General features: G+C 38.6%; 1 protein-coding gene across 3 annotated transcripts in view; it reads left to right on the top strand.

Moving 5' to 3' along the window:
- Window positions 1-23,011, top strand: part of DDC (dopa decarboxylase) — a 63,231-nt gene that overhangs the window by 6,674 nt on the left and 33,546 nt on the right. For 2 of the 3 annotated variants that reach the window (XM_077182650.1, XM_077182648.1), the window contains 5 exons: window positions 6,257-6,494; window positions 13,275-13,388; window positions 14,057-14,176; window positions 18,228-18,362; window positions 22,103-22,246. In XM_077182650.1, coding sequence (XP_077038765.1) covers window positions 6,294-6,494; window positions 13,275-13,388; window positions 14,057-14,176; window positions 18,228-18,362; window positions 22,103-22,246 — 714 coding nt within the window. In that variant the 5' untranslated portion in view covers window positions 6,257-6,293. Of the gene's footprint in view, window positions 1-340; window positions 572-6,256; window positions 6,495-13,274; window positions 13,389-14,056; window positions 14,177-18,227; window positions 18,363-22,102; window positions 22,247-23,011 lie in introns of those variants that run through there. The other variant, XM_054642624.2, reaches the window with a different exon arrangement.

Raw genomic sequence — 23,011 nt, 5'->3', positions numbered from 1 at the left:
TTTAAGTGTACATATGATCAAAGAGAAACTGGGAAAAGTTGGATAAAGCTTATCTGGGGATGTTTATTCCACAGCTATATACCTGAGCTTGCAGTTACCTGAGTGGTACTTTGACCATATCTGTGTTTCTTTCCTGGCAATAATATTTCACAGAAGCAAATCAAAGCATTTGCTGTTACTGCAGCAGCCTCAGCAGAAATGTCCCAGAGTGTGCAGCACAGACGGGGAGCATGTGATCTGACACTCTCTGCTAAGGAACTTGTGAATGGAGCCCCTGGAAGAAAACACAGGGCACTGCAGAGTTAACCTGGCAAGGGCCGTTTCTCGGTGGGATGCCGCTGCTTTTCAGGGAGCTTCCTTTGCGAGCTGTGTTTTGGAGGAGCTGTGGGAGGGGGAGATGCTGCTGCTGCACGTTCAGTGCAAAGCCCGTGCCTGTGATAGGCTGAAGAGACATGGATACTCTGCCTATATATGCTGGCAACTGCATCCTCTCTGCTTTGTAGCTGGCACTGAGGAGCGAAGAAGGGCAGTGAGAAGGGCAGGGGAGAAGCAAAAACCTTGCCAACTTGCTGTAAGTTGCATTCTTTGTCCTTAAGTCTTTATGGTTATTAAATTCAAGTAGGTACATTTGGATTAATGCAACAATTGGTTATGGAGAGTGGGATCGCAGTTAATAAACAGTCAGCCAGCTTGGTGTTATTTTAGGGATGATAATAGCAATAATAGCATTTATTTTTGATCTAAGTTTGCACAATGTAGTATGCACCTATTGTGCTGTGTTTGCTTTTTTTTACATCTGATGTCTGTCATCTGTAACTGTTTATATGCATTTATGTAGAATCCCATGTATACAAAAGTTTGTACCTTGTCTTTCCAAGTACAGCAGCGCTTGCAATAACCAAGCAGAACTTGAGAAATTCTCTGCCTAATATACTGAATAATAAAATTTCAAGATAAATTAAATGCATGACTTTTTTAGAGTGATGTTTTCCTCAGAAATAACCCTTTCCCATCACTGTAGTAAGACCTCAGTGGGGAACATTATGAGGTTGTAGACACTGTGCCAGTGACAGTAAATGAATACAGCCAGCAGCTTCTGGAAGATGTAATTCTTTAAATAAAATGTAGGGGCTATAACATATACTCCTAATTCTTGACTAGTGCAAAGGTAGAAGTACAGTGTAGATCCAGTTTCTTTTTACTCGTGCTGAAGTAAAATTCATCCTTTGGCTCTTTTTCTGGCAGTATCCTATTGCCAGCAGGGGAAGTTCAGCTTAACAGTGGCAACAGCTGCAGAAACCTTCAGCTGGATTCAGTAGCAGGAAGTTCTTGTGGCTTCAGTGGTGTCACTGAAACACCATCAGCCCTTAAACTACATTTCGGTCTGCAACAATCAGTTGGCAGAATAGAAAATGCACTTGTCTCATATATTGGAAAGAGACACAATTATAGCTGTATTTGCTCAAAAAAAGTAAAGTTTTAGGTGCTATAAATGTGTCTATGCATTCTTCCCATCTGCATTCATAAACAGGAGCTGCTAAAATATTTTATTTTGTTAGCTGTTGTTTATTTTAGTTTGATCAACTGGAGAAGAGGGAGATATAAAATTATAATGCATCAAATATACCTCTCTCCTCATTTGTTCTTCTTTTCCTCTTTTCCCTTTTTTTTTTCTGCTTTTTCATCTTTTTTCTCTTTTTCTTTCTCATAATTAATTTCCTGGTATCATTTAGATATATTTCACATTCATATTTAGTAAATATGAAAAAACTCATCCAGATTCTAAAATCATAGACAATGCCTTTTAACAGAAATAACGAATAAGCTGAATGTTACCAACAAAATATTATACCTATAAATATCTTTAATAATTACTTGTGTGTAAGCTACTCATTTGTATGGTTCCGTTTCAGATAAAGTAGAAAACTGCTGGCAAATGAACATATGCAATCTGAAGACCAGCAACAATTTTCAGTAACTTCAGTAAAATAAAATGTGTCTGTATTCTAATTTCAGTGCTCTGAGGTAGGAGTAGTTTTAAAAAAAGCAACAAAGGATATGTCAACTTTAGATTGTGTAGTGTACTTGTCCTCTGACAAATTACAGCAAATTCAAAGACCAAGGAGTTTATATATGAATAAATAAAAAAAGATACACTGATCTAATTTAAGGTTTAACATGTATTTTCTTGGTTTTACCTGCAGTTTAGAGCAGAACTCAATCTTCTCCAGTAAAGTAGGATTTGATCAGAAGTATGCAGTGGTGACAGTAGCCATTGATTCTTGCTGGGAACAAAAGTGCTCAGGCAGAATATATGCTTGGTAAAATTGTGTTTTATCAATCAGAGTGAGGCTGTCAATGAGTTTCATACGGACTGCTCACGGTGTGGCAGAGGTTGATAGTTAGGCAGGGCACCTCCTGAGAAGCTGTGCTCTCCTCACTTGGGGTTCAGCTCGCAGATACTGAATATGCTGAAACTCATCCTGGGAGGTGTGGCATCTCTGAAAGTGTGGAGACTTTCTCACTCTTTAGGGGCCTTCAAGAAGATATACCACTATTAAATACTTTAGAAAGAGGCTTAGTTTATCTGAATTTTCCATTTAGTTTTGGAAACTTGGCTTGCATTATTTTGCAGTTTAAGTTCCTTCAAGTTAAGTGGATATTTAAACTGCATGCAGACTGTAAGACTCATCCCTTCAGGAAGTACAGATTCTCTCAAACAGCATTTTCATTTTATACCATAAGGCCTGACTTCTCTGAAGTATTTTGCTTCTTAGAAAATCTCTATATTTTAAAAATATACTGGCATAGAGGGAAGGTCTCTCCCTATGCATTGTGTTGTTGCATTGTACGTGAGCTTTATGTGCGTGCAAGCAGTAGAGATATTCTGTACTGGTAGAGAAATGAAGTAATTTGCATTTTGATAGTATTCACTAGTGAGCATTACAGTTGTCGGCTGGGTATGGCTTCCATAGTAAGTAGTACTTTCAAGCAGTGAAGTGAAATCTATAGCAAACAGTTCAGGAAGAGAATAAAAATAGGGATGAAAGGGTAAGTGGGTCTTGTCACTCACAGAGGAGCAGATATAACAGAGGAAGTGAAAAGGATGACCACTGTGTTCCTGCAAGGAGTATGCCTTCACAGCTCCCCCATGAGACACATATATTACTGTAGGTAGGGGATTTTAGGAAGGAAGATGCATGAATAGAAAAAAGCAGATTTTTAATTTCTCGGTATGCCTTGGAGGAAAGAAGGGTTAAATACTTTGCTTCAGATTGAAGCAGTTTGATGTACTTCACTGCACTGTAAGAGTATTAGAGATTAAGTAAATATCAGCTCATATCAATTTATAACAGTGCAACCTCTGTAGCACATTTGGGATGAAAGGCTCAACCTTCAAATCTTAACATTTAAGCTTCCAGGTTCAGTTACTTCCATGCAAAACAGTGGGTTTCCCCTGTAATTTAATTCTTTACCTGAATTTTGCTATTGCAACGGTGATTAATGACAGAAGCAGTGCAGCCAAAACAATGCTAGGATGAGTCAATGAACCTCCCATTCTTGGGAAGAAGTAAAGTTACACAATAACAAACAAGATCTTCATGATTAGACAAAATGTGCATTTTGTCAAATTGAGTTCCATAGCAATAGACTAAAACCACTGAATGTGTATCTGATATTTAGATATAATATTTTATTTGCTTATCCTGATATCCAAAAATAACTTTGTCCAAACTTCTAATAATAAAAATAACAATTTTATAACAAAGTAACAACAATTTTATAACAAAATAACAAAGATGATGTAAATGTCAGAACCTATAAAACATACCATGTCTGTTCTGGTAATTTGATAAAGTAAATTCTTTTTTTTTCAATAAAGTAAATTCTTTTTTTCTGTGTGTTTGTGAACTGTGTTGAGTTTACACACAATATGATTTAACTTTTACCATCTGATTTGTATTTTAGGAAAAGACCATGTGATCCACAGAAGTTTTTATGTTAAGGGGTCCCTTTTATTTGATTACTACCAAGTAAAGCTAGGGAGTAGTGTAGTGATGCTCTTACACAGTGATGCTCTTACCTGTCTTGATGCTGTACTTGGGGCTCACTGGAACCGCAGATGTGGAATGAGATACTCAGATACTGATATGATCCGTGTGTAAAGGTCTGTAGGAATAGCTGTAGCACACTGGTGAGCAACAGCAGTGCTGGGAACACCAGTCCTCATATTCTGAGTCACTTCAGTCTCAGGCATCTCCCACTAATTTGTCAGTTGTTTGTTAAATTCTTTTTTTCATAGCTTTCTTCTCTGAAACCAGAGGAAAAACTAACAGATCACCTCATTCAAGTTCTTTAGGGCGTGCTATAGCAATGAACATGAATGAAGTAGCATAAAATAAATAATAATAGCATGACTTAAGAGTTAAGTTAGAGATGCGTTGAAAAAGAAGTTCAACAGTACATTATTTAGATTTCTTCTGGCAAAAAATATCTAAACCAAAGAACAGAGCCTTGGTGTGTAATTAGATTGCTGCCACAGAAATGCATATTGTTTGCTGCAGTTCATGCTGATTTCTTTAGAGAATTTATTACAATTTTGAACGATGAACAAAGATGTGTTGAATGAAAATGCACGTAAGATTTAGGGGGTATGGAAGAAATTGAATCATCCTTTTTTAAAGGAGTATTAAAGGATTTTAAAGGAGTAGAAACAAAGCTGCTAGCTTAAACACAGGTTTTCAAAAGCGAGTTGACAGGCAAAGCTGCCCACTGCACATTCTAGGACTGTAATGACCACTGGTAATGTATTTCCAGCAACTTAGTAGCAAGATGTGAGGTCCTAATACCCCTTTATGAAAGGTAGAGACAGAGCCAAATAAACACTTACATGATGATTAAAGAGAATACTAAAACTCTGGTGAAATAGCAACAGGAGCAACCATCTCTGGGCATTTAAAAGTCCCTACTGTGCAGATCCTTGCTCTCCCAAGTGTTTTGTGACCTGCAGCAGCACCCTGCCTTCTTAAATAAAAGCAGCAGCTGCTCCACACAAATTCCAGATCCTCTGTTTGTAGCAGCAGGGACGTGTCTAAGACAGTGCTTGGTAATGTCTTTCTCTTGTGATGTTACAGTACTAATTCAAATGTAATAAAGCCCAGGAGGTTCTCTTTTCTCAAAATTATGTCCTCAGTTAGAAATCATTATCACAAATACTTGGTATCTGAAAAATTGTCTCCTACTTATCTAATGTTCACATTGTGCTTAATATAATTATTTCCTTACAAAGAGAAGATCTACAGGTGTGTGAGCTAAGAACAATAGTTCTTGAGACCAGCAGTGAAAATTCTTTTTTCTCTTGCCAATCTTCTGACTGGATTCCAAGGAACAGTACCCCTCAATGTGAGTATATAAAGACTCTGGGACACTTTTTTGGTACTCAGTGAATAAAAAGTTTCAGCCATATATTCACTGAGTACTCAAGATGCACAGCTAGACAGAGTAATAAAATTGTGAGGGCCAGGGTGGCAGGAGCAGTCACTATATTAATGTTATATCATGAATTTATGTTTGCAGAGCACTTTGCTGGCAAACTCCAGCTCATCTCAGCTGAGCCATGTATCACCTTGGGTGTGCTCACACAATCTGCCTATCTCAAATAACTCCTGGAGCTGCAGCCCAACATCTTAGAAATATGGACAGCCCCAGACAGAGCTTCCTCACATTCTCCTGCAAAACAAAGTACAGATCAACTTGAAGTGAATTCTTTTTGAAATCTCACTAAGAAACGAAGTTGTGTAGATGACAAAGCATGTGCATTTCCAGTGAAAGAGTAGAGAAGCTAGAGCTTGAGACAAGACAGGAGTTGAGAAGCAGACAAAATGACAGGGCAGCACAGTGGATCACTGTGATAACAGTGATTATTATGGCTTGTTATTACAAATTATAATAGAGACACACAGCTGGCTATTTTCTTACACATATTCTCCATAAGGCAGGAGGGAGATGATTATGTGCCACTTAACATTGCCACATACTTGTGTCACCCAGCAGCTGCAGGAAATAAATCTGTAATTTTTGAATCTTCATCAATGTGCTTCTACTGTTCTTCTATGCTAAACTTATTGTCTGTGTGTATTAATCTAATCTACTCATATCATGACCACCTGAGTCTTCCTATAAATCCTATGAATGACAGGTTTAAAACTAGTAAAATTCTCTTTCAAAAATGATTCTTTTTTCTCTTTCTTTCCAGGTGTTTTTCTGAGAATAAGCCCTAAACTCCGTTACCCATGGATGCTGCAGAATTCCGCAAGAGAGGGAAGGAGATGGTGGACTATGTGGCGGATTACCTGGAGAAGATAGAGAAACGACAGGTGTTCCCAGATGTGGAACCAGGGTACCTACGGCCCCTCGTTGCAGACTGTGCACCCCAGGATCCTGAGAGCTTTGAGGATGTCTTTAGGGACATTGAGAAGATCATTATGCCAGGGGTAAGAGAAATGGAACTGTAGTGCAATGTTCAATACTGCGTTTAGGTTTTCAAACATCTTAAAGAAAGTGGGGGTTTACCAACATAAATACCCACACCGATTAACTTTTAGAAGGCAGGAGTCAGCTTTACTTGTTGAATATGATCTAACAAATGTTTTTCATTTTTCCTAGAAATAAGCAAATCATTCCTTTACTTCATGCATGGTTTACTTTTGAAAATAATTTTCTTTCCTCCCTTGAACTGGTTAAGGCAAAACTTCATAACTTTCAGTTTCATGTGATATTTTTACTACTTTCATAGCACAGTAAATATTTACAAAATAGTATTTTTATTAGTCTGCTGTGCCTAAAGTGTTTCTTCAAGCTGATCTTTAAATGTTAAAATTCTCTTAGGAGACTTCTTTTATTAGAGTTGACTAGAAAGGATTCTTCCCAATACTTGTTCTGTTGACTTACTCTCCTAAATGTCAACTACTTCTCGTAGCTTCTAAGGCAGACGACCACTGCCTAAATATTAGTCCTTGAATAGATCAGTATTGGACAGACAATGCAGAACTGTTGGCAAAGCATCTGGCATTTGTTCAGGCTTGAAATTTTCTTATTTTTTCACTCATGGTGCACCTTTTTTATTTTAAATATGTACTTGTCTCCTTAGGCCTCTAAGTAGCTTGAAGAGAACTGAATTGTTAGTAAAAGTTAATGAGGAATCTCTCCTTTGGATCTCCTCAATAAACACTTTGGGTTTCTTCTCTAGATGCAGCTATGTGATATGATTGTGATGGGACTGGACACCACAATCAAAATTACTTTAGTCAGTGTACTATGATGCTGCCAATTCCTTTTCATTGACCAATGTAAATATTTGATATTCAGTATGATTTCATCTTGTTTTCCTTGGAGCCAGCCTTCTGTACTTTAACAGTCAAAAGCTCCACTGAGGTCAATTGAAACCTTTGCACTCTTTTCAAAGATTTGCGGATGAAGTCTTAAATCCAAGGGAATTAAATCAATGCAGATTAGATAAGAGAATTATGTCCAACACATGCAAATACTTTTATTGCTGCTCATAGATACAGTTGCCTTTTCTTTTTCATTGGAGGAAAATAGTAATGTCTGTGAAGTAGAAGAGAAAACACTTTAAACACCTGAGAACTTTCAATAAAATAATAATGCATTAAAAAATAAGAGATGAATCACTCGAGAATAGAAAGTGAGACATTGAATTCCAATTATGTCATCAACATGTCATGTTCTCTCTTAACTAAATTGACTTCTCTTGATATTTACGTGCCCTGCAAACAAATTTACTTTTACAAAGTGATACATTCTGAAGAAAAATTGTTCTATCCTAAATTTTTCCACTGGTTGAAATGTTAGTGACACAAAGAGCACAATATAAATCCCAGTTCTTATAGTAATTCTGATTCTACCCATGTTGCTTATACTTAATTCCAGAGACTCATACGGGTACAGAACCATGAGGTCCTGTATAGTAAGGATTGGATGGTACCTCAGGATCATTTAGTCCATCCCCTCTGCTCAAAGCTGAGTCAGCTAGAGCAGGTTGTTCAGGACTATGTCCTGCTGGTCACTGAATATCTCCAAGGATGAACTCTGCTGTCCTGTTCCAAAGTTGGATCATCCTCACACTAAAAAAGGGGTTTTTTATGTTTAAGTGGAATTTTCTCTATTTCAGTTTGTGTACATTTCTTATTGTTTTGTCACTGGGTACTTCTGAGAAGAATCAGGCTTCATCTTCTTTACACCTTCCTGTGAGATGTTTATACACATGAACAAGGTACCCCCTGAGCTTCCTGCAGGCTGAATAACCCCAGCTCTTTCAGACACTTGTCACATGACAGATACAGCAATTAATCATCTCCATGGTCTTTCCCTGGAATCACTCCAGCATGTCTTTGTTCCTTGTACTGGAAAACCCAGAACTGGATGCAGCATTCCAGGTGTGGCCTTTCCAGTGCTGCATAGAAGGGAAAGATCAACTCTTTTGACCTTCTGGCAGCAGTTTTGTTACCTTGGCCCAGAATGCTCTTGGGTCACAGTGCTTGCTGCTGGCTCATGTTCAGCTTGGCCACCAGGTCCATTCCTTCCAAGCTGCTTGCCAGCCAATTGATCCTTGCTCTCTATGGGGCAGGGGGTTATTTCTTACCAGGTACAGGCTTTTGCATTTCTTTAGTCAACTTCATGGGATTCCTGTCGGCCCATTCTGCAGGCAGTTAAGGTCCCTTTGAATTGCAGCATGACCACACAGTGTATCAAACACTCCTCCCAGTTTTATGTCATCTGCAACCTTGCTGAGGGTGCACTCTATGCCATATCAAGGTATTTAATGAAGTACTGGCCTTTCCCCTTCATTCTTCATGTGACCTATCCTTGAACACTTCAGGGATGGAGCACTCACAACCTGCCTGGGCAGTTGTTTCAGTGCCTCACCACCCTCACAGTAAAGAACTTTTTTTTCAAATGTGTAATCTAAACCTACTCTCAGTTTAAAGTCATTCCCTCATGTCCTATCACTACATGCCCTTGCAAAATGTCTCTCTCCATCTTTCTTGTAGGCTCCCTTTAGGTACTGGAAGGCCACAGATAGATCACCCCAAAGCCTTCTCTTTTCCAGGCTGAGCAATCCCAGTTCTTTCAGCCTGTTCTCACAGGAGAGGTGCTCCATTCCTCTGATCATCTTGACATCCCTCCTCTGGACTCGTTCCAATAGGTCAATGTCCTCCCTTGTACTGGGGATCCTAGAGCTGGACACAGCAGTCCAGGTGGGGTCTCACCAGAATGGAGGAGAGGGTCAGAATCCCCTCCTTTCCCCTGCTGCCCACACTGGTTTGAATGCAGCCCAGGGCACTGCCTTCACCACTTCTTTCCTGTTGGTAAATGTGCAGTCCCACACCCTGTCCCACATTTTCGTCAGTTCCTCCACAGTTTCCTGTGTTAGGTAATTATCAATGCACTCCAGAATCCTCCTGACTGTGTCCTGCTGTGTTGTCTGTCCAGCAGATATGAGAACTATGACCTGTGAATATGAAGTTTCTTCCAGCTGTCTGAATGCTGCACTCATGTGCTTATTCTGACATGGTGGTCTGTAGCAGATGCACACACCCAAATATTGCCCATTTTGATATCTTCACCAGTCCTGACTCACAAGTTCTTGACTGGCTCATTGTCCATTCTTAGGCAGAGGCCAGTGCATTCCTGCTGTTCTCTTCCATAAAGGACCATCCTCTGCCTTGCCTTCCTGGTCTGACCTTCCTGAAGGGCCTGTCCTCATCTGCTGCAGCACTTCAGTCATGCAAGCAATCCCACAGCATATCTGTGATCCCAGTGAAATCACAGCCCTGTACCTGCACTCAGCCTTCTCTTTCCTTCTGTTTGTTCCCCATGTGTTGTGCACAGCTTATAGGTGCTTCAGAGAGGCACCCATTTGTCTTGATTCCCCAGAAAAGATGTGAGAACGCCTCTGTCTTGCCCCTGCCCTACTGCTGCCCTCTCAGCACTTCCTAATTTATGTAGATACACTGGGGATCAGTCTGCTTTAGCCTTAGTTTCTTTCTGAGTTCTCTCATGTCCACGTTATCCTTCCCCCTTTGCTTGCCAGCTTGGTCCATCTTCCTCCCTTGATTGTGGGTTTCCTCTCCTTCCCTCATCATTCCTAGTTTACAGCTCTCCTTACCAGGTTATCCAGCCAGTCTGCAAAGATTTTTTTGCCCTAATTGTTCAGGTTATATTTTCCCTAATTGTTCAGGTTATATTTTCCCTTTTCTCTTAATCTTCTTCCTGTGTTTTTCCTGACAAGAATAACATTTAAGAGTACATCTAGTGTTTTTCATCTATAGCATTTACCCACTGTTTGACCAGGGAATGTCTTATATCTGTTTTATAAATGAAGAACTTCAGAAAGGGCTTTTTCAGAAAGAATAAGTAATACTACATATCATAAACCCTTGTTTTGTCTGTAAGCTGTTGGTGGCCCATAAGTGATTCTTGTTTCATTCATGTTGACATCTTTACTGTGTTAGTTGTGTTCAGATATTTGCTACTTATTGTATGACTAAAAATGTGAAAATGGTGTTCCTTCAGAATGGCAGGGATCAATTAATTGTGTGAAGTGATAATAATGCAGTATCTATTGCTGTCTTCACCCTGTAGGAGAAAAGAATTTGTGAGTAGTGAAATTTCTTTATGGGGACTTACTGTGAAGTGTAAGGTAGACCTTAAAAAGGGCAGTCCACCCAATGATAATGACAATAATGGCACTAGGTTCCTGATTTTAACACAGAGACAGACGGAATAACTGCAGAACTCTGATCTCCACAGCAGGCAGACAGTAGGAAAGGATCTGCATGTAAAAATATCAGTCACCTTTCACTCTCGGATTTGCTTTGCTGTCCTTCTTTTTTAGAGCCAAAAATGATCAAGTGTAGTTGTAACTGCAAATAGTGGTACTCGAGATACTAATTTTCCTCACATTGGATCCATTAATCTATGAACTTTCAGCTGAAGTTAGTCAGCTGTCTAACTACCACCTATCCTTAGTGTGTAGTAAAGGAAGACTATTGCTTAGACTGAGCAAGCCAGAGAAAGACATCTTTAGAAGAAATCTTGGAAATAGGATGTCTCTGAGAAGCACTAGAGTGGTAATTAAGAGTGGACCCAAGACATTTGTATATCATTATTTATCAGCAGAGGGCAAAAAAAAACAGGCATCAATTATGTCAGGCTCTTTGCACTATCTGACTAAGTATATCTGTTCCAACATGATGAAAAAAAAGAATTTTACAGCTGCTTCAAGGGACGGGGGAAGGGGAGGCAGGAGGAAGAAGCGCAGCTGCACTTGCCCCAGGGCTTTTAGCTTTTTCTCTTTGTGTGAGTGGTGCAACTGGAATCTGCTGTGTTTCATCAAGCAAATGGCTCCCAGCAAACAGTCAGTTTAACTTGATTAACCTAAGATGAATGTCACAAGTCTTACAGATCACAGAGGATTAGAGCTGGGGAAATGAACAGTGGCAGCCCTGGCTCATTATGGACATCAGTGAAAGTCTGTGCATGTGGATCCTGTCGGGGACCACTGCTTCTTGAATATTTTATTGTTTTCCTGTGGAAAAGCCACATCCCATCCAGGATTTTTTTTTTCTGATTTGTGAAGGAAATCAGGTCCCTAATTTGCCACAAGATCTCTAAAACTTTGTTACAGCAAAGAAGGATATCCTGACCAAGTATGAGATACAGCTGAAGAGGTTCACAGTGGCTTGTCTTTGGATAACTGATTTGACAAGTTTCAACCTAGTGACCACTAAAAATGAAATCTTGAACATAGCAGGTACAGGGCTAGTTTAGACAGTAGAAAATTGTAATGGATAGGAGATGTTTTCATGTGAAAGAGATAGGCACATTTGAAATTGGTACACTGCAGCAGGGAAAGTGATACCTGATTCATTCTGTCAAGAGTTAAGGCAGTTTCCCCTTAGCATGGACCACATCTCCTAAAGAAGAGCTGGTTGTTGGCACGAGGAAGGTTAGAAAATGAAAGAAACAGATTATTATTATATAGAAACAAATTTGCAGCATGCAGAACAGTGTGGTACAGCAATCCCTGAGTTAGCTCTAGGAACAAGAAACCTTATCACAGACTGGGAGAAAGGAGTGCAAAAGCTAAAATTCCTCAGAGAATGAATGCAGAACGAAACAGCACAGAAACACTGAACTCAGGCAAGAGAGAATGTATAGTTGTGCTATCCTCCAGCTGTAACAGAAGAACTCCAATATTAAAAAGGAAACAAAATGATGTAAGAAAAAGCTAGCCTTCAATAACTCAGCAGCCTCTAGACTTCCAGCCATTGAAAAAAATCTTACATAGATCTGCTGAATTCTTATTTACAGCTGTGGAAGCAACTTTTTTCAAAAACTTGCCTTTTACCTTCAATGTAAAAGCTGGTTTTGCCAAACATATCACATGTCACATTGTTTCCACTGAACACTGCTGTGTGGCTGTGTATTTCCTGCTTTCAAATTTTACTAGATTGGAGTTGTGGAGCACTATCAAGTATCTCACAGATCCTTAAAATTGCTTGGATGTTACATAAGAGAATTCTAAACATTTTGGCAAGACAATTGACTATCATTTATGCAGTTACCATGTTGTTCTCTCATATTAGTTCATACAAAGTGGAATTGTATGGAAATCACAACTTTTTAAAGGGAGATGAGAGTTTAATTTTCTACAGTAGGTATTGTATACTGGGATGGGTTGTTTCATTTTGTGGTGAGGAGCTGTTTGGTCAGATTCATTGCCTGAGAATTAACAAACATCATGAGAGTGTGGACAGGAGAGTTCTGTGGACTTCTGCTGCACTGAAGACACTCTTCCTATGTCTGTTGCATGACAGAGATGGAAAACCAAAATACCAGAGAGTCCCTGATGGTAGAGACTCAAGAGCAGTGAGCCTGAGCTTGCACAGAGGCTCAGGCTGCCATGACCCACACAATTCTTGTCTTCTAGGAAGAAAAATGGAGAACTCTGATTTCGGAGCTGTTGGGGGGCTTGGGGTGAGAACTTACTTATTTTTATTTTGAGTAAAAGATGGATAAAATATCATGAAAAAAACAACGTAAGCTTTTCTAAAAAAATGGGATCCTCTGTTACAGCCAGCTAGTCAAGAGCTGTTTGCTTATCACAACCTCTAGCCTTTTTTGATTTTGTGACAATTTTTTTCTGCTTCCTGTTTTAGTTAAAAATAATTATTTTCCACATAATACAGGTGACTCACTGGCACAGTCCGTACTTTTTTGCCTACTTCCCTGCAGCCTCTTCCTTCCCAGCTCTTCTTGCAGATATGTTGTGTGGTGGAATAGGATGCGTGGGCTTCTCTTGGGTGAGTTTACTCTGATGTGTGGTATTGGTGCTTCACCTTGCCAGAATTTTAAGTATTTCAGTAACATTCTACAATGAAATTATTGATTATTAGCAGTGAGGTCACAGGAATATTTTTGTAGGTAAATTTCCTTGATTAATTAAGGATTTTCACATAACCTGAATGATTCCAGGAATAAAAGGCTGTTTCCTCATACAAGTTTTGGTCTTGAAAAATCACCAACATTTAGAATTAATGATGGCAATGCAAACATACTGATAATCCAGTAATAAGTATGACTGCAGTTTAGCAGCCATTGTTGTTATTTCTCGTTTCATCTGGATGAATGGAAAATTTTATTAAAACCCCCACATTCATATGAGGTATACTCTTCTCAAAAGAGGCTGATATTTGATGTTAAAAATAAACATGCAAGATGCAAATCCTAGCTTTGACATTTGATAGTCATGGTTCTATGTAAGGCCTATTTTGACATTTTTTACTAAGTGTTAGAAACTATATGCACAAAATGGTCTTCAGGTCCCTAACTTGGCTGGTGGCATCAGTCATCTAATCTCTATAGCAAAAAAAAAAAGAGAGAAAGAGAGAGAATTATTCTTGCTGAGGTAGATCTGATTTCTCTTCATGGTCTAGCGAGATTATTCTCTCTGCTCTATTTTTCAACACAGGCTGCAAGTCCAGCTTGCACAGAGCTGGAGACTGTCATGCTGGATTGGCTAGGGAAGATGGTTAATTTGCCTGAGGAGTTTTTAGCTGGGAAGGATGGCCAAGGTGGAGGAGTCATTCAGGTAAGAGGGGAAATGAAACAAAGAATACAGATTGAGTTCTTGAAATCATGATATTGTAAAATCTTTATACTAGGACACTAATGAAGGAAATATATTTTTTTTTTCTGCCACATGGGTTCCTTTCAAATTTCAGAAGGATTGATGGTCTGTGAGAATGTCTATAGGTGGGCAGTATCATTCAGGAAAGTAATGCTGATGTTTTTAGAGCAGCTGATTTCTGAAACACTTCTCAGTGAAGAATTGTTAGTAGTTCAATTTAAAATTTAGGCTTAAAATTCAAATCAGAATTGTGTAGGATGGAGACTTTAATTTGTTACTCAGTGAACTGAGTTCATACGTATCAACAATATGCAGCAATGTTTCATAGCTGAGGTTAGAAGTCTACCTTTTCTATGTGCAATTGTTTATTTCAGTCAGTTTCCAAAGAACATTGGAGATAAACTTTGATAAATAGAAATAGCAGAATGTAGTAAAGAGTATATCAATTTTTGCCAAAGAGATTTAAATTTCTTTAAGTTTTTCTTACATAGCAAAAGGAAATATCAGAATATTATAATAAAGTGAAGAGCTGTTTAAAATGTGAACCTAAGCACTTCTATCAATAGATACTACAATTTTGAGACTACAGTGCATATCCAAACTAGAAAAAAGCCCCCAAAATTTGACATTGACTGCTGAATTAAACTTACAATGTCTGAGCAGATAACCTGAACAATAATGAATATATTATCAATGGGCAATCTTGATCCTAGATGGACTTGCACCTACACCAGTGTATTTCCAGTATAGTTCTTTACTTATCTGCTTGCTCTGTTAGTGGCTTTATCATTACGATTGCTAGGGAGGGCTTTATGTTCAAGAAATCAAGCTTCCCTCATGCATGTAGCAGCATCTATTTTGTACCAGTTAAAGCAAGCAATTATGCCTGATTGTTATCAGCAGGAAATATTGCCCCTCCAGGCTGATAGTGCTGGATTGTCCATAATTTTCATCAGAAACTGGTCATTTTCAGAATCGAAAGTGGGCTCTGTGTTTCAGCTTATGATGCAGTCATTTGAGCTGCAGATCTTCTTGTCTTGCTCTTGAAACAATAATGATCCAAGCAAAAGAGCATGAGGCAAAGACAACGTGTGTGAAAGTGCCAGTCATTCTGTGCCTAAATGCCAAGTAATTATTGTGCTATTGGGTAAAACTGAGCCTGTGAAAATTGCCTCTTAATTACATTTGAAAGTCTATGTCAATATGAAGCACTTTGTTGTTCTGTGCAAGATGACACTTCAAAATGGCAAAAGATGAAAGAAAATTTCAGTTCAGAGCTCTGGTGGACATGAACATCAGCTCTTGCTGATATTTCCTCCGCCTCTTGAGCCTGCTTGCCATGGCAACCTTTGTTTGCCTGTGGTAAAAGCAAAGGTATCATCATCCTTCACTTAATGCAGAATGCAGCATTGAAGAGGAGAAAAAACAGCTTTCAAAAATAAGTGAGAAAGCAACTTTCTTCCTGAAGTTTGTAACCTGCTGTTCATTCTAGATAAATTACTGGAAAGTGTATACCTGCTTTGAATTTTAAAGAGTTTTCTTGCTCTGCAAAGAAAAAGTATTTTAGGGGTGAGACAAAATTATCTTTGGCCTGGCAAAGAACACTGCTGATTTATCTTGCTTGTCAGTTAGCCAAGTAGTTCAAGAACCAAGGCGTTGTTTTTTTTTTTTCCCCTCAAAATATTTAGCACAAGACTTTGGTGCCAAGTGTATGGAAGAGCATTGCAAACCAAGCTCTGCAAGCAGTGTAAAAAGCTTCAGTGTAAAAAAGGTGACTCAGTATAAAAAAAGTGATTTATGGAAACTGAGGCAAGGGGGGAAAGCCTGTGTCTCTCCTGAGACGTCCAAAAGTATTTCCAGGTTGCTGGATTCAAGTACCTTTAAGCTATGTCCCAGCAAAATTCAGGAGGCAAAATTCAGCTGGGCAAGTAGGTCCTTTTCTTTTCATCCTTGTTTCTGTAAAAGGAAATTCATACAAGAACTGTTGTATATATTGACTACTCACCAGCACAGATGGAGAGCCAGGATATCTTGGTGCACTCCATAGGAAGCAGAGGCTATTCTTCAGCCTAAGTCATTTGCCCACCCAGCCAGGCAATCACCAGAATAGTGGGAGCCTAAATTTCCAGCTCTCAAATAAATGCCTTAACCTTTGTAATTTCTTACAGCCATTTTATTTTATGTATTAATGACCGTTTTTGTAATATGTGTATTCCATTCATATCCTGGAAATGCACTAATAGTGTAAATGATTATTTTATTTCAGCTATTTTGACCTTTTAGACAGAAAAAGTAGGAAGATTTCTCCATGTTCTGATATTGTAATGAGAGCTCTGTCTGGCCACTGACCATACACAGAATAACATTATTTAAGGAAATTGACAAATTATGTTTTCTGCAATTAATAGACCAAATTTCCTTTCCCCCTTGCCTCCACATGGAAGTTCTACCTTACTTGACCAAAAGGAGTAATTGTATCCTGATTCCATACTGTATCTGTAATAATTCCCTCAGTTACCATAATACTGTATGCAGCAGCAGAAGCAGGAAGTATTAAAAAATGCACAAAAAATGCAAACTAGTGCACAAAACTCTCCAGCTTGTGTTTATGCCTTGGGGTCTACATTCCTTGAATCTCATACTACCAAAAAGGCAGATAAAATATATTCATCATTGGCAATACATTCAGTGAATGCTCTGGGACTGTCCTTTTCCTGGATTACTCAGTTGAATTTCAGCTGGATTGCATTCATGCACTGTTGAGATGTTGACATGAGTAGAAGGGAGCTTGGTCTCATATGAATAGCTCAGCCAACTTCAGAGTAGGAGAAAGTCTGAACTCACTGGGATCATTCTCACATATGAAATCTGTCAGATCAGGCACATCTTCAGGGAAATAAAATTGCTTTCCAAACATTTAAACATTTGTTGTAATTAGTAAGTATATTCAAGTCTTCAACAGAGGTAGGAGAGAATTTTGGTACAGGACAAGAAAGATCACTCCAAAATTAGTTTGTTGGCACTGGGGTTATTTCTGAGACATAGATACTAAAGCAAGTGACTCTATTCAGAGCACTGTTATGATTCACATGATATTATATCAACTTTGAAAGTACCTAAAAACTTCATCTTGCTTAGAGTCTCCCCAGTACATTGAAATTTATGACTATGTATTTACAAACTGCTACTAATAGTTTAAAAGAGTAGTTTAGGGCATGTTTCAGATGCATTTTCTAGAAGAAAACTGTAAAAAGAATTTCTGGGAAGCTGTATTCTGTGAAATTTACTAAATAAATTAATAAATTGATACAAAAAATATTTTTGTTATCACAGAGTATCCAAGACGCATTTTAAACTGATGTTTTGTGAGTCAAAGTGCAATTTAGAAATAGTATGTCACTGTTCCTTTCATCTTTCTTGGTGATGAAGAAAACATCCATAACTAATACTTTGAAGTGCAATTAGCTATATTGAATCATAGCAGTTTTGTTTTTTCAGTGTTTTTTTTCTCTTTTAGTCACAATAATTTACTTGCCCAAGGTAATTCTAATATGAAAGAAGGTGTATAATTAGGCATGTGTCTTGATAGGAGTGAGAGTTGGCATTCAGGTTGTGATGGAACTTAGATGTGCAGAAATCTGGAGTAACATAACTCAGCAGTTACTCTGACATTGTTATGAATTAAGAGCAGACTGGTGCCTGGTTTGAGAGCCTTTTCACATACATTTAAGTCTTAGTGAGTCCAGCTTTGTAGCACTTGGTTGCAAGGCTGTTGCCTAAACTGAACAAGCATAGAGATTTAAGAGAAAAGGCAGAGGCATTGGGAGGGAGGAGACCAAGATCAAACAGAGATTCCTCCCTTGCTGTCAGACATATTTTTAAAAAACATAAGATTGCACAGTTTCTCATCTGCATTTTCTGTTAACTACTTCACAGATTAACACAGAATGAATGTAGCTTTTCTCCTTCTGCAATGTTTTCATTTTGAATCTTCCCTCAATTTATCCCACAGGGAAGTGCAAGCGAGGCCACCCTGATTGCACTGCTTGCTGCAAGGACAAAGATTATCAGACAGGTGCAGTCAGAGAAGCCTGAGCTGACAAAAACAGAGATCATGGGCAGGCTGGTGGCTTATGCTTCTGATCAGGTGAGTACCCCTCATGAACTTGGAAACACAGTGTCTGTACTTAACAATTTCAGCCATCTGAATAGGCAGGTGAATTTAGCATAAACTCTTTGGATTGGTGACTATTTGATTTTGGTTGTTTAAATCTTACTGTACATCCTAAGTGTGTTCCATGGGGGTCTGTATTGGGATCAGTGTTGTTTAACATCTTCATAAATGACATAGACAAAGAGATGGAGTGCACCCTCAGCAAATGTGGAGATGACACCGAGCTGAATGGTGCAGTTGACACACCTGAGGATGGGATGCCATCCAGATGGACCTGGACAAACTTGAAAATTGCTCCATGGGAATCTCATGAGGTTTAACAAGACCAAGTTCAAGGTGCAGCACCTGGACCAGGGCAGCCCCCAGTACCAACACAGGCTGGGGGATGAGCAGATGGAGAGCAGCCCTGTGAGAAGGACTTGGGAGTGCTGGTGGATGAGAGGCTGGACATGAGCTGGCAAAGTGTGTTTGCAGTTCAGAAAGCCAAACATGTCCTGGGCTGCATCCAAAGCAGCATGGCCAGCAGAGCCAGGGAGGGGATTCTGCCCCTCTGCTCTGCTCTGGTGAGACCCCACCTGCAGTGCTGCACCCAGCTCTGGGGCCACAGCACAGGGGGACATGGACCTGTTGGAGCAATTACAGAGGATGGACATCAAGATGATCAGAGGAATGAAGCACCTCTTCTATGGGAAAAGGCTGAGAGAATTAGGATTGCTCAGCCTGGAGAAGGGAAGGCTTTGGGGTGACATAATTAAGACTTAAAGCCTGTATGAAGGACATGGGGGGACTTGTTACAAGAGCATGTACAGAACAAGGGGAAATGATTTTAAACTGTAAGTAGGGTATTATATTAAAGAAATTCTTTACTGTGGGAGTGGTGAGGCACTGGAACAGGTTGTCCATAGAAGTTGTGGATGTCCTACCTCTGGAGGTGTTCAAGGCCAGTATGTATGGGGTTCTGTGCAACCTGGTCTAGTAGAAAATGTCCCTGCCTGTGACAGTGGGACTTGCACCAGTTGATCTCTAAGGTTCCTTCCAATCCAGGCCATTCTATGATTCTGTGGTAAGTGAACTGGAATGTCATATGTGCTTTCACAATATAAAGGATAAATATCCAGATGTCAGTGTTAAACATCTTTATAAGAGCTTGTTTGAAGTAAATAAGGATAATTAAATAAGATATTAATTTCAGTCATGTTTAGTAAGTCTAGGATACCTTTTGTTACATCCAGTCTTCTATATCTATCTGTGCATACAGTATTTTCCTCCTACAAGCACATGTGCAAGCAAACATCCTCTCCCTATATGCATGCATGGGTACAGGTGCATGTATGCAGAAAAACCTAATGCATGAATAAAATCAAATCAGTCACAGTACTTGAAGAAGCGAAAACATTTTTTTTTTCTTTTAAAAAAGAAAACCTTTAAGATATCCATCTGCCAATCCAACTAAGAAATCTTGTAAGGAAACAGAAAACATAATCCTTGATTTCTGACTGTGAGTGGTATTTAGCAGACTGAGTTACACTAAATTCTCAGCAGGCCATGACTATGAGAGGCTTTTAATGTTAATGAAAACAAATTCTGCTCATGTGAGTTCTGCTGCTGACACTGTAATCCTATTGAAGGGCCATGCACTGTTGTTTCTCTTAATATGTGTGACATTTTCTTACCTACATGTCAATGAGACAGAAAAAACTCCTCTCTTAGTACTTACTGTTTATATTAAAGAAATATAGGATGTGCAGAGCAAAATGACCAGGTTTCAGCCTTGCTTTGATTTACTACTAAGTGTATGTTAGAGAGCACTGTAGAAGTTGTTAACACCACACTTGCTCTTTGCTGGTGGGAAGAGGGATTACCCTTGCATGGTAAGAAGATTGAAGACAAGAAAATATGAGAAAAGATAACTGCTTTCAAGAGGCACAAAGGATATTTATCCTTTCTTTTTGTTAGTTTGGGACCCTAAGGTCAGTATTGCACAGACCACCAGTCCCAGAGCTCCGACCAACCCAGTGATGCACAAAACCTTTTACTTGTTTTGACTTTTTTGTCCCATACAAGAGGCAGACCTGAAATGAGGACTGACAGGCCTTCCTGTCTACTGAAGGTCAGAGGATCTTATGTTTACAGAAGGATTTGCCTTAAGATACTGCTGACCTTTCCAAGCAGATTGTTGCCAAGCTCACCATTCCTTCTGTGTTAAGAACAAACCTGTGTGACTCATAGGCAATAATCCACAAAAGCAAGTTAAAGCCATTCTGTGAAAGGGAAAACCATTTACTGATGGAGCCCAACAATACCAGAATGCATCTGGAAAAGAATCTTGCTACAGTTTTTGAGTCTTGATGAAGCTATTTAGGGGGTCTGACTGGCTAACAACATCAGTGCATTATTGTATTATTGTAGTTTGCTTATTTGCAATTCTAGTATAAATAAGTTCTAAAATACATTTTTCATTGTACACTTGAATGAAACATTCATAGCATATTGCTATGCCACACGCCTCATTTTCCCCTTAAAAAGTTATACTTCAAGTTTAGGCTTCCTCATTTTCTCAAGCTGCTGCCTAATTGGTTACCAAGCACATTAAAAAGGGGCACTACTGAGATACAAATTGATGGTACATCTGTCTTTAAAACATGTCATTCCAGAAATATGTTTAGCTGAAAGGCAAAAATTTCATCTAGTCTAGTTCAACAAAATTCTGGATTGCTATTTTTGTGATTATATGCTAAATTGAAATAGAATTAATAAGCAGTCTTAGGCACTGGCAAGGATCAACAAGGAAGTTGTGAATGAGAATAGTCATGATATAAAAAGGTGAGGCATTTTCCTCTTTCAAATTAATGATGATTAATGAAATTATAGAGGGTAAAATAGCTTTTCTGTTTGTTTGTTTTAATCACACTTTAAAGGAGATTATTTTGTGGCTAATGTACCTCTCGTTGTCCATGGAGTTTTTATTCCTGTTATTATTCTATTGTACTTCACAAATTTATGAGAATTTCTTAGTGATAACTTCGTTTTTATTAACAGAGACGTGATTTATTTTCTAAAACAATATTATTTCAGGGGAATTAAATTGAAGTGTTGTAAATAATGAAGAGTTGTAAACACATATTGGGAATGATCCTTACTTCTCTAAAAAAGTGACTGAATGATTGAACCACAATGTAGTTAGTATGTAACCAGAAAAAAAATGGTTGTGTAAGACAATATCTGTCTGTACCATACTGTGACATGTATAATTTTAGAGTTCAGAAAAGCTATACACCATAAAAATATGCTAGCAAGCACCTGAATCATTGTCAGACAAGAGGATTATCTGCACATCTTTTGATAGATCTAGAGCCGAATCCTGAACTTCTACATCCATCCTACCATGTAAATTAAAGCTCTCACTAAGGTTAATGGAACTCTTGTCTAATGTGATCATAGCAATGGTCTCAAGGGTATGTCAGGGTTGCTATTAGTTTATTTTGTGTATGTGTGTATTTATGTATATGTGTGTGTATGGATATATATATGTGTGTGTCCATCTACCTATAGGAAAGGAGGAGAAGTATGTATCTATTCCATATGATCAACAGTTCTAGGATCTCAAGTATGCTTTACTTGAAAGGACTTACTTTTTTAGTTTGTAAATTCAAATGAACTTCTTACATTCCAGTAAAAGGTATTGGTCTTAAAACTTGCCCGTTTCCTTGTAGGCTCATTCCTCTGTGGAAAGGGCTGCATTAATTGGTGCTGTGAAGATTAAAAATGTTCCTTCAGATGACACATTTAGTGTTTGTGGTTCAGCCTTGAAGAAAGTTCTGGATGAAGACAAAGCTGCTGGTCTTATACCTTTCTTTGTGAGTACTGGGTTTTAACAAATCAGTGGATTTAATGCTTCTGATAAGATGCTTTTGACATGAATAGATGGTCTCATCCCTAACAGAGGCACTGGTAGGCAGCTGGACTAGAATACTAGGAGAGGTTCCACGAGTGTTTTTCACATACCTTTTTGTGCAGGAGGAGAAAATTTGAGCAGCTGATTGCACTTCTCAGCAAAATGATATTTGGGGTCAATTTTGTAGTTACATGTAGCCCTGCAGTGTTATAATGTCCTAATTCCTGAATTCTGAACTGTTTACCTTTATTTTTCAGGTTCCAACTTACTTACAAATAAAACAAGTGTAAAAGCAATAAATTAAATGATGCTATCTCAAGCTCAAGTGTCTTCAAGAAACAATAGTTTCCTCTTGATAGTACTTTAGCAAAAAAATGAACCTCCATAATATACCCCAAAATATCATTAAGATCAGATGCAGTCAGGTGCTTTTGAGTATGTAATTAATCTCTAACAAGTGAGCTATAGAGAATGCAGCTGTAGAAACTTTAGATGTCACCATTTCTTGTTACCTGTCCACTTTTTTTTTTCTCCAGAAATTCCTGCTTTCACAGCAGGACAGCAAAGGCAAATATAGTTATGTATCAGTATCTTAAGCTCATAATCCCCCAAGTTTTGACATAGAGCATTGTTAGATTAGCTAAAATACTAAAGTTTGGTTCTACCATAAGTACCTGATCAAAAAAAAAAATTGCTTATTCATCAGATCTGCTCCTCCTGCCAGTTC

Source organism: Agelaius phoeniceus, chromosome 1 (assembly GCF_051311805.1).
Source record: "Agelaius phoeniceus isolate bAgePho1 chromosome 1, bAgePho1.hap1, whole genome shotgun sequence".
NCBI classification, from domain to species: domain Eukaryota; kingdom Metazoa; phylum Chordata; class Aves; order Passeriformes; family Icteridae; genus Agelaius; species Agelaius phoeniceus.
This window is presented reverse-complemented; position numbering and strand designations above follow the sequence as displayed.